Below are 17,137 nucleotides of genomic sequence, written 5' to 3' on the forward strand. Positions count from 1 at the left end.
CTTGGTTCTCTAATTGCGGTGTGATCATCTGGGTTTGGTGGTGGAGGTTGGGTGGTGGTGATCATCTGGGTTTTGCTTGGTTAATTTTGGCTTTGATTTCATCTGGGTTTTGCTTGATTTCATCTAGATTTTGGGTCAATTTTCTGTGCTAGGTTGCGGTGTTTGGTGGTGGTGTTGGGTTTGGTGGTTGGGTGGTTATTTTCTTCTTCCTTCTTCTTATTATGCCACGCTGGGTTATTGTAGATGTTGGGGAAGCTGCTGGTTGTTGTAGACGTAGAAGAGGAGAAGTAGTTTGATAGAGGAGAGAGAAAAAAAGAAAAAAAAAATCATTTGCATGTGAATAGTAACCGTGCATATATGCATGGATACTGTTCATTTGCAAAGCAACTGTGTATATTTGCACATTTTTACAAGTACTGATGTGGGTGTTTTTTTGGTTAAAATGTGCAAAATTAAGCACTTTTTGTATTTTGTAAATTTTTGCAACCATTGATGTGGTTTTGCTAAGAGTGCACACTAAAAATGTGAAAAGTGTTATATTGTTATTTTAGCACCAAAACCCCAAAATAACCCTCTACATCAAAGCTCTTAAATGCAAAAAAATTTGACACTCAGCTACAGTGAGCTGCTAGAGATAGTAGCTCACTATAGCTTAATGTTATAAGCAAAATATTATTTTTTAATCCCTCTCATGTGTGTTCCACTCCTTTTTTCTCTCTTTCCTCTCACATGTGTATCCTTTTTTTTCTTCTCCCCTACTATCGCCCACATCGATCACCCACGTCGCCAACCCTCTCACCCTAGCCATCTTGGCCCTGCCTTGAACCATCGAACCAAGCCTTTGGGAAGCACCTAATCTATCTCTCACTCTCAGATTTTCTCTTTACTCTCACTCTCATATTTTCTCTATTCTCTCACTCTTCTTTCATTCTCTCATTTGTGCTATGGGTTATGGTGGTTCCAGTTTGTAGGTCTCGGTGATTCTGATTTGTGGGTTTTGTTTTTTCTTTGTGGGTTTGTTGCGTTTTGATTGGTGTGGATTTGTTGCGTTTGTGGGTTTTTATTTTTAGTGTGGGTTTGTTTCGTTTGTGGGATTTTTTTCGGTGTGACTTTGCTTGTTTGGTTGATTGGTGTGGGTTTGCATGATTGGTGGGGTTTGCTTTGCTCTGGTAAACAAAATTTAATAAAATGAGAAATTGAATATATCAAGTTATTGACAAAAAAAAAAAAAAAAACTCAAATACGTAAAATTTTGTATATTTCTTTTACAAGTTTTCAAAATTTGAAATTGTTATATGATAGTTTAGTTATGATTATTTATTGCCAATGTGAGTAGATGTGACCATTTTTTTAAAAAAAGTTTGTATAGCATTTTTATTTTTATGCCATTGCCATTATCTATTTGTCATGGCTCCTTAACTGAGTATTAGATAGCCTAACACTGAACCAAACACACTCATTGTCATGGGGTTTGGTTTTAGAGACCATCGGGGTTTGGTTATTGCTTCGCTCTCTCAAAATACTGCTCTTCCTCACTTTGTTGTTGAAGTCGAAGACATGGCAGCTGTGAGAGCTTTGGATTTTTCTCGTGAATTGGGCATAGATTCAGCTGTTCTTGAAGGCGATTCCGAGTTGGTTATTAACTCTTTGAAAGAGGTTACTCCCTCTTTTGCCTCTTTTGGTCTCTTGATACAAGATGCTAAAATTTTTACAAAGTCTTTCCACTGTATTAGATTTTCTCATGTTTGTCGTGAGAGAAACTTTGTAGCTCATAATATTGCTAGACATGCTATTCATATCACAAGTTTTCTATTGTGGATGGAAGATATCCCACCGCACCTTTTAGACGTAATCCACCTATTTGGTTGCTGTTAGTTAATAAAGATTATAGCTTCTTCTCAATATATATATATATATATATATAGGGTTGGATTCAAGTTATACCTGGTGTAATTCTAAGTAATATTACACTACTTAATATTTTTTAATTGGATGCAAATATTGACAAATCCACCATTAGATTATATTATCTTTGTATATTCTTTATGCTTGAAAATTTTCAAAGTGATAAAAAATTAATATCCATGTCATCAATCAATTGTTAAAATTCAAAATTTTGTAGTTTAAAATAGTGCGTAAAATATGAATTTATGAATCAAATGGTAAATAGCATCCGATTGATATAAAAATTGGCATACATGTTAAGAATATATAGAACATGTAATTCAAAGGTTGGATTTTCAAAATATTAATTCCATAACAAGTTATTTAGTAGTGTAACGTTGCTTAAAGTTACACCAAGTGTAACTTGAACCCAACTCATAATGAGATGAGTTCAAGTTACACTTGATGTAACTCTTTAAAGTTACACATTTTTTAAATCATTGGATTTAAGTAGATCCAACAGTAAAAAAAAAACCCTCATTAATGTCAATATTCTGATTAGGATGTCATTAATTATTCATCATTTATTATATTTTATATCTATCTCTAAACCCAAAAAAAATGTTTGTATTTGACACACTCTCTCTCTCTACGTTTTTCTCTCTTTATCTCTTTCTCCTCAATGATAGATAAGAATCAAGAAATTAAAAAAAGCTTAAGTTCCATCTTTCTAACCCTTGTGCTGCCCCCGAGACATGCTTCGCTATCCACACTGGGCTTGTCTTTTATAGGCTTCCTCTCAGTAACAACTTCAAAAATGGTGGGCAGTTCATTGATCAAGCCAAATAGACGTTTCTTGTCAAACCAAATCAACTCAAATTTATGTTAAATAGACAATTATAACAAGGGAAAATGGCACACAATTTTGCATACATGAAAAACCTTCTTTTAGATTGTATTAATAGTAGACGTACAAAAAAAATGGTGAACTTTGTGAGAGAAAAAGGAGTCTGAATTTCCCGGTATAGTTACAAAGAATAACTCGCTCAGTCAAGCCTTATTCAGATTTCTCAGCTATTGTAAAATAAATGTCATCGTGCCACTAACTTGCAAGCTCTGACCCAAAAACTGCCAACCTCATAGGATAAGATGGCTTTAAACATAAACAGGTATGGCCTTAGAACCAGTATCTCACCATGATTCTTGACCCATCCCCAGCAGTTCAATATAAGCAAATAAAGCCACTGAATCAAGAGAGTTCCTAGAATGCCAAGGCCTAAGAGAGAGAAATGTAGAGAAAGAGTCAAATAATATAACACTTTTTTTTTTTTTTTTTGGTTTAGAGATAGATATAAAATATAATAAATGAGGAATAATTAATGAGATCCTAATCAGAATATTAGCATTAATGAGGGGTTTTTTTTTTTTTACCGTCGGATCTACTTAAATCCAATGGTTTAAAAAAGGTGTAACTCTTGTAACTTGAACCCATCTCATATATAATTTTATATATATATATATATTTCCCTTCTTTCTCTTTCTTTTTTTTTTTTTTCTTTTTTTTTTTTGATGGGATTTGGGGTCGGTGTCGCCGATGGTGACGAAAAACTGTCTAACCTCACGCAAGCCCCCAATGGGGGAATCATTAACCATTGCGCTTGCTAACGCCCTAATTCTTCCCATAGACCGCGCCAATTGTAAGGACCGAATTTGAGCACTTTTACTATTGAGAGAGTGGACTCAAGCCCAGTTGGCCCATTACAATGAATTTGTAGAGAGCGGGTTCAAGAACTCGGCCCTATTAAACGGACAATGCCCAATGTAGAATTCCCCTCCGTTGAAGGCTAACGCACCAGGATTACCCTCCAAGGTCGTTCCTCGGCACCGATCCGAGGAGCTTCACCCAACCCTCCCATTGATCTGTTTCTTCCCCTTATATAGCCTCCTTCCTCACAATCTCTTTCTACCACATGTTGATCATCCACGCCCCTCCCTTCTGACCGTCCGTCCCATCAGCCGCTTTACCAGTACTCATGTGAGTTGCAGTAACCAAGGCTGCCCTATCCAGAAGTCACATCCCCATTAGTGCGGCCAGAGGGTTAGGTGAGTGCATTTAGTGTGGAGGTGACAACCTATCCTAGGCTTGCTCCCCTACTTAATGTTGGTCTCGATCCTCCGAGGACAGGGTCATCCTCGGCGGGGCTCCGAGCAACTTAGTCCTTCATGTTTCGTCCTCGGGCGCTCCTTCTTCCTCGGCATGAGCCCTGAGCCGGATGTAAAGTGGGCCGGGGTTACCAAGTTCTCAGGCCCCACAGTTATGTACAGATGGAAATTTTGTATATTTGAAAGGGTTTTACTAATGATTGCTCTTAGGGTATAAATTAATAAACCATTTTATGAAATCTTTTATGAGAAAATAAAAAACTATCTAACTTTTTTTTTACAGTTTTTTCATTTTTCTATAAAAAGTTTTCTAAAATAAATTATAAACAGGGGTGGCATTACTAATGCTTTAGGGGTTCAAATGAACCCCCTAACTTGATTAAAATAAATTATATGTATAAAATATTATGAAACCCCTAACTTGATTAAAATAAATTATATGTATAAAATATTATTTTATTATTTTAATTTACCTTTAAAAATATTTTTGGCACATCCTGACTTAAATCTTGCACACTCTGACATAGATTAGTTCAGCCCAAAACTAAACAACACAAATCAGTCCATCACAAAACCAACCAATAACATAAATCATAGATCTCTCTCTCTTATGAATCTCTTTTCTCTATCTGACTATTGGTATAATAATAGTGGGTGTTTGTGAGTTGTAAGTGTATCTCTTTTTATTATAAATTTATATATTATTTGTATGAACGTATTTCTGATACTGATTGTGTGCGTTATTTATTTATTTATTTTTGTTATAATTTTATCCATGTAAATGTGTGCGTGTATAGTATATATATAATACAACTTTATATAATTCAATAATTAGGAAATATAGAGGGTTTGTTACATGTGACTGTATTGTTATAAATTAGTAATTAAAAAAAAAATATTGAAGTTAGTGATTCTTCAAACATTTGATTGGATAAGTAGACATATAGTATATTCTTTATATACGTATGGATGAGTGTCGCTCTTTGGTTCAATAATTAATACAATACATGTGGGTTGAGTTTTGTTATTCAATTTAAAATATTTTTATAAAAACAATGACAAATAGATAATGACAATTGCATAAAAATACAAAATGTAATACAAACTTTACAAAAAAAAAAAATAATTACACCTGTTACATAATATCTATTGCATTCAACTGTAGAGAGAAATGTATATTCATACAATTTACCAAAAATTCCCTTAATATTAGAAGGGTAGAAGGGTAGAGTATTTGGTGAATGTACTTAAAATTCTTTTTTAAAGTTAGCTCACATGTCAATAAGGGTTGTCAATGGGCCGGGTCGGGCCGGCCCGGCCCATTTTTACTTGGCCCATGGGCACAATGGGCTGGGCATAATGGGCTATTAACTAGTTAATGGGCCGGGTCGGGCTGGGCCGAAAGAGGAAACCTTAGCCCATGACCCTGCCCATGGGCAATGCCCATTTTGTCTTTAGCGAGTTGAGCTATCGGGTTGGGCCTAATGTGTCACCCATGGGCTTGTGTTAGCATATTATTTTATTATTTTTATAAGGAATGAATCAATTTTCTATAAGGAAATAATCAATCTATTTTTTAAAAGGAATTAATTAAAGAATTTAATACTTAATTACAAATTTTTTTACAGTCAAATCTATTTAATTTTTTGTTTTGTTGATGAAAACCTATTTAATTTTTTATTTATTAAGGCTTTAAATAGTTTTTTTATTTAATTTTTATCTTTAATAAAAAAAAATATCAAATGGTTAATTCAAATTTGATAGACTACTAAAAAAATATATATTTAGTAAACTAAGTTTAGCACGATTACTTTGGATATCTTAGTGGTTGAGGGAGTTCTCTTAAGAAATTCCACTATGATATCTCAAGATCAATCCTTCATACACTTCTTATATATTTTTATTATGAATTATGAGTTATTAGGCTGGGCTAATGGGTTAGGCCAACGGGCTGGGCAGCGGGTTGGGCTATTGGGCTAGCCCATCGGATACCCATGAGCATAAAAACTAGCCCATGGCCTGATCTACTGGGCTAGTGGGCTACCCATGGGCCTCAATAACAACGGGTCGGGCCGCCCATTAGCCCGGTGGGCCGTCGGGTTTCTGGGTCGGGCTGTGGGCCATGGGCTATTTGATGACCCTTACATGTCAAATTGTCAATCAAGTGAATTGGTACTTTTTGTTGTTTTTCACCGTCTAAAACCAAATAATTGCATAAACAGTACATAACTCGAAACCATTCCATATTTTGCTCCAAAACAAGGTTTTTGCGATTTAACTGGTGGCACAGTACATTGGTCTATTGTTGAGAGAAATTTGGATAAGTTTCAGATAGTTGGGATAAATTAGATTACGAATATCTTAAGAAAAAGAAAATTAGATTTGGGTCTATTTGAGATTCGCTTATTTTGGTAATTGAAATCTTTTTACTGAAAGTATTGTAAAAAAAAATATATAAAAGTTAGCTGAAATAGTATAATGGGACCTATAAATAGTACCAAAGTGTAGTAGGACTCATAAATAATAGCAAAAATAAAATAAATAGTAAAATAAGCTAACTTTTTAATTTAGAACCAAACACAAACTTTGGAAACTCAAAACTACAGCACGAAGAAAAGGTTGTGAAGTTGTTTCATTATTTTATTCAGTATCCTAAACCTTTATCTTAAGGAACTCTAGAGTCTAGACTTCAATGTTCTGAAACACTCAATATATACTTTGATCATTTAAGACTTTTAACTATTCTCTAACCTTTTCCTGACCCAAAAAAGTTTGATTTATACTATTATTTATGTATATGAAAACTCAAAATTAAATATTATTAATCTCATAGGATATCTCAATTGATAAAGAACTACTACATCTATTGAAGTTAAGGCTACTAATCTTAAACCCTCAGTCCCTGTGTTCCTAGGCTAAATTTACTCATGAAAAAAAAATTACATATTTTTCTCAAACTAAAAACATGAAGGTAATTTCTATTATTATTATTATTATTTTAAAAAGAGCTATTGATAATGCTAACTTGTTACCGAGTGGGGCATTAAAGTAGTTGAATATGTGTAAAATTGCTTAGGTTGGATGCGGGTCCCCAAAGCTCTCGCCCGTGGATAGCCATCATCTTTGACATCAAATAATAATAATAAAATTATTAATTATTTTTGTATAGCAATTACAATCTCTCTAATAGGTGGATAAAAAGTGATCCAAAGGTTCAACCCAACACAAAAGTTGGTTTGTGATTTTCTTTTTGGTTAAATGTGATTTGTAATTAATAGAAGGTTGTCTGCAGTTTAGATAGCGATGTTGTGGGTTTATCCCTGCGTCTTCTATTATCTTTTGAAAGATACAAATCACATTTTCCTTTTACTCTATTGTGTTTGTAGTTTAGATATTCAGTTCTGTTTTATTCCTCCAACTTCTCTTTTTTGAAGTATTTTGTATATGGCATATAGTTTGCCGGATGAAGATCTTTTTAGGATAATTTCACATTTAAAATTTTAAAATCATATTAATCTATTTTTTTTTTCATGAAATTTTGAATATATAGCTGATAGAGATTGAAAAAGCTCAATGGATTATTATTATTATTATTATTGATAGAAGTTTTGATCTTTTTGGATGTTAGAGGATCTGGAATGGGTTTTGTTCGTGGATATACAACATCCAAAAATATAAAAGAAGGAAATATGTCAAGTCAAACATTGAGAAAATGATTATTAAAATATTTTTATGGACGCAACTAAACACTAAAAGACAAAATGATTTTAACATATATTGTTGCAAAGTATATTACAATGGAACAACGGAAACCTATAAAAGGGAAACATATTTATTTTAAGTTTTCATATATATATATATATATAAAAAAATTCCTGGTGGTATATTTACTATAATTTTTTTAATAGAATTTATTTTTTATTTTTTATTTTTGAGGGTGAGCAATTTTTTTTTAATAGAAGTATTTTTGTAGGAAGTACAAATTCATGGTTGAAATAAGCAGAACACACTTTTTTTGTTGGGAGTTGAGTTGTATGACTTGGAAAAGCACCGAGAAATGAATCAAATATGAATCAATCGTGGTGGCCACGTAAGGCGCGTTGACAAAGCGCACCCCTCGCGTACGCACTTTATCCAAGCCAGCAGTCACGCCCAGTCATCCTACGTGGCCTCTAACATCCTTATCATGTACCATGCATGTTTTACATACATAAATACCCTCACCCTTTTTGTATAATACCGAATTTAGCCCTGGCCCTCAATGCCCTTGCACTTTTTTGGGAGAGTAATTCCACCGTTACTGAGAGATTTGAGCTTTGATGTTTACTTAGAAAATATAATGATGTCAAATAATTGAGCTGTCAATTAATTAAGTTATAAAATTCTTAACAAAACAATTATTATTTTGAATTTTGTAAACATTATAATGAGATACAAATCTTTTATACCATTTTTTTGTTTTACTTTATATTCTACTAATTATAACTTGTCATATGTTTATTTTATTTTTATTTTCATTTTAAACTTTGACTATTTTATAATGAAAGTTAAATAAATATATGACAAATTATGATTAGTGGAACATAAAATAGAACACAATAAGTGGTACAGATGATTTATATTCATCTATAATGTGCTAACTACTTGAGTTATATGAGCAATTAGTATCAACTTACCAAAATATGTGTCTTCTTATTTTAAGATAAAAACTTACTTTTCCCATTCAACCATATCAAATTTCTTAACTTGAATCTTATTTCATTTGAATATTTATTTTTAATCATTTTTTAATTAATTCTAACTTTTTAAAGTACCTACTTTCATCACAGTTACTAAAACACAAGAACAACAACATACTAACTTGGGAAATGAACAATGCAACCCCAAATATAGGGAGCACTATTGCTAAATTCGAAAATAGGAACAAATGAGTAATCTGATGTGAGTTATTTTTTAGGTGTTTTTTTTTTTTGGTTGTTGCTACCTATATTCACGACTTACCCTATTTTATGGAAGCTGCTATTAATACTAGTTTAAAAATAGTAAAACTTGTAGTACTTGTTACACTACACTTAAAAATACTTAGAAGTGTAGGTGGAATCACAAAACTGTTAACCATGTCCTTACTCTATTCCAAAGAGAGTCCAGTCATTGGTGGTCATTACTCAATACACATTTTAGTTGTGTTGACCGCCGGCTCTTTCTCTCTCTCTTTCCGTATATATTAAAAATACATATTTCCCGCAAAAATGGACTGCAGGACCGGTATAAAAAGCACATAAAAAGAAAAAAAAAAAAGAAAAAAAACAACGTGAATAACAATCCAATTCACCAAACTCATTAGTCTCTTTCTGTTTCAGTTTCTGTTGCAGTTGTTTTTAATTTTTTTTTCTCTCTAAAAAAGTGTGCGAGTGTGAGAGCCCAGTTATAGTTAACAAGTCCATTTTCTCTTTCTTTTCTTGAATCTCTGGGAGATCGCAGCGAAGCCATCGCTGCGATCGCCGATACGACGTCGTCGTCGATGGTAGGAGGAGTCGGAGTCGGAGTGGGAGTGGGAGTGGGACCGGTCGTGGCGGTGGTTGACGAAGGAGGATTGGGAAAGCGGTTCTGGATCAAGGTCCGAAACGACACCGCTGCGGTTCTCTACTCGCCGTTCTTCGTTTCTTTGGCCTCCGGCCACTTGCTCCCCGAAACGTTTCGCCATTGCATCTCTCAGGACGTCCATTTCCTTAGAGCCTACGCTCAAGCGTGAGTACAAAACCGAAACGTTTCTCTCGCTCTCTCGCTCTGTATGTAATATAAGCGGTTTTTCTTGAATCTGGAAATCTGAGGGTTTGTGAATTGTTTTTTGTTTGTTTGTTTGTTTTGTTTTGGTAGATATGAAATGGCGGAGAATTGTGCAGACGATGATGAAGACAAGAGAGCAATACGGAGCTTGAGGAAACGCGTGCTCGAGAAGCTTAAAGCGCATCCTACTCTTGTACAAGTAAGCTAAGCAAAGTTCTTTACTTTACTTTTTCATTAGGTCCTGTTTGTCTCCTGAGAAAAATAATTATTACACAATTAATTTTTTTTTTCTTTTTTGGATGATTAGAAAAGCGTTCGGAGATTTCAATTTTTCTTGTGTCTTTCTTGATGTTTAATCTTTAGTGAATTATATCAAATTGATCTTTCTTAATTATTTATATATTTGGTTCTTGGATGTTACTGATTGCGTGAAAGATAAGCAACGTTTTGTATTAAAAAAATAATTAATATTAGTTTTGATCATTGTTACTGAAATCATGGATGTGACTGAATTATTGTTATCATCATTGTATTCATGTTCAGATTAATAAATAATAATAAGAATTATCTTGAGTTTTGACATCTAAGTACGTTTTTTTAAGAATTAAATCAATGGTTTATTGCATTGATTAGACAAGTTTCATTCTTTTTCTTTTCTTTTTCTATTTGTTGATCATGTAAAGTTTCGGATTGATCTTTTACTCGAGTAATTTTCATATTATAAATAAAATCGATCTTTTACTTATCACTAAAAAAAAAAAAAACTAATCAATGGATGGAAGTGTAACTTTGGCATTGATCTCTGCTATATTGATTGTTTTAGCTAATCAATCAACATAAAACTAATCATTGTCCTTTATTTTCTGAATATGGTAATGGTATTGGTGAGAGAAAATTTGTCTTATGTCTGTGAGATTAGTTTCCCAGGAATCAGTGTCCCAAAAAATATATATTTATATGGGGGGTGAGTTTACCCATCATTGCATCTCCCAGGCCTGCTAAAGTGGGATATTTGTGTACTGGGTACGTCGTCTTGTTTCTTGTAAGATTAATTCTATGTTGATTAGCCAGTCTCTATAGGCACCCTAAGAATCTGAGACCCTGTCCCTCCCTTGTACTCTTGTTGGCTTTTATCATCAATATAATACTTACAGGATTATCATACAGGAATGGGGTTTTGAACTCCCAGATGAGAGCATTCCCATCAGTGCAACAGTCAAATACACTGATTTCTTACTGGCAGCGGCCTCAGGGAGAATCGAAGGAGAAAAGTTCCTGAATCTGTTAAAATTGCAACTCCTTTGTGAGAGGACAAAAATGTGCTGCTTATACTCTTGCTGCTTTGGGACCTTGCATGAGCTCTATGCCTATATTAGTAGTGAGATCCAGGCTCTTCTAAAACCAGTTGATAGCAATCACCTGTACAAAAAATGGATTGACAGCTATTCTTCTCAAAATTTTGAGGTCCGTCATATTTTCAGTTGCGTTTACTATACACTTTTGTTCAAACCTTTGTGTGTTAGAAGAAAATGTGTTGAAGTTGTAGGGGAAATATGTGTCGTTAGTACTCAATAATCTTCTTTCTGAATTCAGGCATCAGCTTTGCAAATCGAAGAAATGCTGGATAAACTAAGCATTTCTTTAACAGGTGAAGAGCTTGAGGTCATAGAAAAGCTTTACCATCAAGCTATGAAACTTGAAGTTGATTTTTTCAGTACTCTACCAATTTCTCAGAAAACTGTGGTCCCTTTGGCTCGCGTGCATGACCCTGCAGAGCATCATCTTACCATATTTTGTGACTTCGACTTAACATGCACTGCGTTTGATTCCTCTGCTATATTAGCAGAGATGGCAATTATAACAGCACCAAAGGCCGACTCAGATGTATCTGAAACCCAACTTGCTCGGATGTCATCAGCCGACTTGAGGAACTCATGGGGTGCTCTTTCCGCCCAGTATACTGAAGAGTTTGAACAATGCGTAGATAGCATGATGGATAGCGAAAGAGGTTTGCTAACTGACTGGATTGCCTCTCTTTTTATACTTATCAAAGAATAATAAATTTATGCTTGTACTTTGAGTTTAATATCCTGCAAAGTTTAGAAGTTAGTCAGATGAGAATTTTCTTATACTGACTACACTTGTGTTGTTCCAGCGGAAAGTTTTGATTATGAAGGTCTGCATAAAGCCCTTGAACAAGTTGCAGAGTTTGAGAAAGAGCAAATACACGGGTGATTGAGTCAGGAGTACTCAAGGGTTTAAATCTAGAGGATATGAAACGGGCTGGCCAGCGTCTCATTCTTCAAGATGGTTGTAGAAGTTTCTTTCAAAAGATTGTGAAAAATGATACCTGAACACTGATGTTCATGTGCTTTCATACTGCTGGTGTGGTGATCTCATTAGGTCAGCTTTTTCATCAGGTATAATTTTCATACACACACACACACACACATACGGGGGGAGTGGTGTTTCTGTATAATTATCATTATGTATAGAAATCTCTATGTAAGTTAAGAAAAATATTTCAAACAAATGTCAAAAAGAGAATATTTACTAATCTTCTTGATTCACTCTTCTAGATTCATTTGTATATGAGGTTGTCATCAGCCTATGTTGCTTCTATCAATAATGTGCTGTTTAACATACTCAACATTGATAACAAGAAATATATATATTTAGGTATCAAAATGATAAAATCTAGATTTATCAACATTGAGGTTTAGAGAAGGAATGGTGATGATGATGGTAGTGGTTTTGTGCTTGAGCACTTTTTGCTGATTGACAAACATGTGCTGAGTCGAAGAAGAGTGTGATATTTGATAGATAAAAGAAGAGGAATATGATATTTGATAGATAATGTGTTTGTGATTAATCACCAATTGATCAACTGTAAAGCACAAAATATTTCCTGGATATTAAAGTTAAAAAATGATAGAAGGAATGCAGATATATGAAGCCCTGACCTGGTTTGAAGCGAAGCATAGACAGTGGTCAATTAACTAAAATACAGAAAAATGAGGGCTATCTGAGGGAAACTAGGTAGGGATGAAGTTCAGTTTGGTTACGATCTAGTCAAAATGTTATCTCAGACCTTGTGAAGCTTTCTGATTGAGGGCTGAACTTAAATAAGTAATTGATTCATTAGTTGTTGCTACCCACACATTCATACCCTTGGCAATATTGATTTTCTACAAGTTTGTTTACACCATCATCTGGTTGATAAGGAGATGGAGATGCTTCAAGCTTGATTTGAAAGATGGTTCTTGAATCATTACTCAGTACTAGATTAGATTGGCATGCTTCAGAACTCCAATTTTCTAGTTAGAGAATAATTGGAAGTCTCAGTTGCTTTCATTAATCTAAATGCACGGCTTTGCTGCTTTCTTTCTAGTTTGTGGATGGCTTTGGAATGCAGATCCATGCAGTAAATCCGCAAATTCTAAAGTGTGGTCCACTGTCTTATGGTGGAATTACATTCTTGAACTTGATAGCCACTCTTTTTTTCTTTGTACTTTTTTTGCTACAATAAAAACAGGACACACACCCAGAGGGACACAACCCAGACTCTTCCCCTTGGAGAGAAATGGAGGTACCACCTGGACTAGAGGTTGGGTGGTGATACCCACTTCCTTGTAAATTAGAATAATTTGACACCATAATACTTATACTGATGGGGTTTCATGTTGAATGAAGTGTCTTTTTACCTTTTTTATGAGTATGCGTGTAACAATATTAGAGGTGATGTGAATGAATGTACCATCTTTTTCCTTGTCTTCTTTAATGTTGGCATAGATGATTTAAGTTTCTTTCTATTTTACTAAGCAGGGGACTTAGATGAGTTAAAAGTGCATTCGAATGAGCTTACTTATGAAGAATCTGTCACTACGGGTGGCATTGATAAGAAGGTGGAGTCTCCCATGGAAAAGCTTCAAGGCTTCAATGAAATTCTAAACAACTGCAACAGCAAAGGCAAGCAGTTGACTGTCTACATTGGAGGCGCAGTGGGTGACTTGCTTTGTCTGCTTCAAGCAGATGTAGGCATTGTATTGGTTCAAGTTCAAGCCTAAGGAAACTGGGAGATCACTTTGGTGTTTCTTTTGTCCCGTTGTTCTCTGGTTTAGTGAAGAAGCAGAGAGAACTTGTTGAAGATGGCTCCGTAATTGGAAAGGGCTTTCTGGTATTCTCTATACAGTCTCTAGTTGGGCAGAGATACATGCATTCATTTTGGGGTCATGAGTACCTCTCTCTTTCTCTCGTGTCTTCTCGTTAGAAAAACTCTCAAGTGAAAATACATTACACAGTAGGATATATAGAGTACAAATGGTGGCTATTTTAACTAAGGGCCACGGGTCAGCCCTCATTCTTTTTTTCTTAGGGTCTGCCACCCAGAAATATATAGAAATTTTACTAGAGTCAAAAAAATGTTAGTTAGAGTCAGATACAGTCTATTCTTTTGATTGATCTCCTGTATTCAGCTTCAGTTTTTCTTCAATGTTTGTCATTTGATATGTGAATTTGAAGTTTCAAATGTGTTCATCACGATAAAGATTTCAGTGGCAACTTAAATTCGAGGCAGAGATCTATCAATTTGTTTGTCTAAGGAGTTTTTTGTCAATAGATGCTTTATTTATGAAAATTGTTGCAAGTAAATTATATATTTTTGAAGCTCCTCTACAGCCTATTAATTGCATATACATGCACAAACTGGCTTGAATGTTTGCTAGTATAAGTTACAGGTATTATTTATGTAATTGAGTTTGGAGTTATCAATGGGACTCGTTCCTTCAGGGACACTTGGGTGGTGGGCTGAAATAGACTTAAAGCATGTTGTAAATTTGGAGGTCTCAACTTTCTTCTACTACNTATCTTTGCCAGCCTTCTAAGTACTTAGTAAGTTAGCCCAACATGGATACGCTGTGTGATTATGGAGGACACATTGTTGAAGCACTAAACGTCAATGTTTATGGAAATGGCACTCAAGCCCTAGTTCTGGCTCATGGGTTTGGTGCAGACCAGACTCTATGGCACTATCTGATCCCTTACCTTGCATGCTACTTCAAGGTTGTGGTTTTCGACCTAGTTTTCTCTCCAAATGTAAATCCTGACCTTTACAATCCCAAGAAGTACTCCAATTTCAATGGTTACGTCCAAGACTTGCTGTGCCTTCTCGATCAACTCAATGTGAATAAGACTATTTATTTGGGTCACTCCATGTCAGCCATGATTGGATGCATCGCCGCAACTAAGAGACCAGACCCCTTTGAACACCTTATCTTACTAAGTGGCTCTCCAAGGTGGCTGGTTCTCTCTCTCTCTCTCTCTCTCTCTCTCTCTCTCTCTCTCTCTCTCTCTCTCGCACACAATAGATTCATATTTATTTTTCTTTGATACTACAATATTTATCCGTATTTTTTTCTCTTCTTGTGATTTTACGAAATTCAACGGCATTCTTTGGTCTCTCAATAGATTCATATTGATTTTTCTTTGATACTATAATATTTATCCGCATTTTTCTCCTTCCCTAGTTATTGAAACAATTAATATAAATTCAAAATTTTATTTAAAATTTTCAAAACTATAATTTCTGTTCTGGTATAACTTTTTTTTTTTGCTTGGTCTACTTAAAATATAAATAAGTCTTGCAAAGTACAAGTCTACTTAACCAAGAAAAAAAAAAAAAAAAAAAAAAAAAACCTTAAAAATTGCACTTAAAACTAAATTTTTTGTCAAAAACCTTATAACTGAATTGATATCTTCTTATGCACAAAGTGTTTGAGGGATTTAGGGAGAAGTTTGAGCTGCGGGTAGGGCTGGCCTAAGGCCCCACCACCAAAAAAAATGAAATTCCCTTGGGAAAAAGGCCCCTCCACATTCGCAAAGGCTCAAAATTTTATAAAATATATATATTTTTTAATGATTGAGTACTTTTTTATTTATTTATTATTGATGCTAAGGATATCACAAATTTATTATAAGCTTACAAAGTGGCATGTTAATGATCGTAATTGAAATCCTAGAATGTTGAAAAAAATGTTGCAAATGTGTTAAATTAATCATCAATTAAATAATTTTTTTAATTAATATTTACGTATAAAAAGTTCTACATAAATTTTTTGCTTTATGTTCCAAATTATATTGATTATTAGTGGTGGAATTAGTAGTATATTGTAATTATTTCTTAAAAAAAAAAAACACATTTAATTTGTTTCCACCCTGCATGCCAACCATGCCCTTTATTCCATATCGTCTTTTTCCTTGTCAATAAGGATGTTTTCTCTCTTTCTTTTCTCTATTTTTAATTTTGGACAGTTGTGTAGGTACCTCAATGCTGAAGGATATATTGGAGGCTTTGAGCGCTCACAACTCGACAAAATCTTTACACAAATAGATCAAAACTTTCCAAGTTGGGTTCAAAACTTTGCTCCAGTAGCTGTAGGTGTGAACAGCACAACTGCCATAGCTCAATTTCGATCCAGTTTGGGGAGAATGAAACCAAAGACTGCACTTAGCGTGGCTAAGACTGTGTTTCTAAGCGACTTAAGATGGGTTCTGCCAAAAGTTTCAGTGCCTTGCACCATAATCCAATCCAAAAAAGATTTTATTGTTCCGAAATTCGTTGCGTTTTACATGGAAAGAAGGCTTGGTGGCAGTGCCAGGGTAAAGATATTAGAAACAAAAGGCCATTTGCCTCAACTTACAGCTTACCATTTGCTTCTGAAAGTGTTGAAGAGCGTTCTATTTCTAAAAGGATAAACGGTTTTGCACAAATGAAGAAGTTGGATTTCAAGTTGAATTTAGAGAGTGAAAGTGGGGATGTCGGTTTCAGACTTTTCTAAGGTTAAAAAGAAATTATGCCGATGTTGTATCACAAGCAGTTAGGGCATGTTTAGTAGACTGTAATAAGCATTGTAATGTAATAGTTATTTCAATGGTTTAGTTATTTTTTAGTTTGATTATGTTTTTATTACAAGGAATAATCATTCATTATAAATAGCTATTCTTCAAAATGAAAAATAATTATTCCTCTTTAAAAGGTTATATTAGTTATTCCTTAATAAGTGCAATAATTTCAAAATTTAATATATTTCCAAATAAACAAACTTTCCATATACATCTAAGGCTAAAATGTAAAACTGACCCTCTAACTTTCACTGTTTTTCATTTCAGTCCTCTAACTTTCAGTTTTGTCAATTCAGTCCTTTAACTTTCAATTTTTGTCAATTTAAGGCTCCGTTACAATACTGCCGTTAAATATGACTGTTTTGTTTTTTTTTTTTGTTTTTTTTTTAATCTGAAATTAAAA

At 34.2% G+C, this 17,137-nt stretch overlaps 1 protein-coding gene and 1 pseudogene across 1 annotated transcript; both read left to right on the forward strand.

Moving 5' to 3' along the window:
* The first annotated feature begins 9,351 nt into the window (after window positions 1-9,351).
* On the forward strand, window positions 9,352-14,434 carry LOC136068708 (bifunctional TH2 protein, mitochondrial-like; annotated as a pseudogene).
* Window positions 14,435-14,739: 305 nt separating this feature from the next.
* LOC112022927 (strigolactone esterase D14-like) lies at window positions 14,740-16,707 on the forward strand. Its single transcript, XM_065776189.1, has 2 exons — window positions 14,740-15,128; window positions 16,152-16,707. The coding sequence occupies exons 1-2, from the start codon at window positions 14,740-14,742 to the stop codon at window positions 16,585-16,587; spliced, it is 825 nt and encodes a 274-aa protein (XP_065632261.1). The 3' UTR covers window positions 16,588-16,707.
* The last annotated feature ends 430 nt before the right edge of the window (window positions 16,708-17,137 follow it).

The sequence above is a fragment of the Quercus suber genome, unplaced genomic scaffold, assembly GCF_002906115.3.
Source record: "Quercus suber isolate HL8 unplaced genomic scaffold, Cork oak 2.0 scaffold_130, whole genome shotgun sequence".
In the NCBI taxonomy this organism is placed as follows: Eukaryota; Viridiplantae; Streptophyta; class Magnoliopsida; order Fagales; family Fagaceae; genus Quercus; species Quercus suber.

Coding starts and splice junctions, on each gene's coding strand:
- LOC112022927 (XM_065776189.1), top strand. CDS start 14,740: ATGGATACGCTGTGTGATTATGGAGGACACATTGTTGAAGCACTAAAC. Junction 15,129..16,151: donor TTACTAAGTGGCTCTCCAAG/GTGGCTGGTTCT, acceptor ACAGTTGTGTAG/GTACCTCAATGCTGAAGGAT.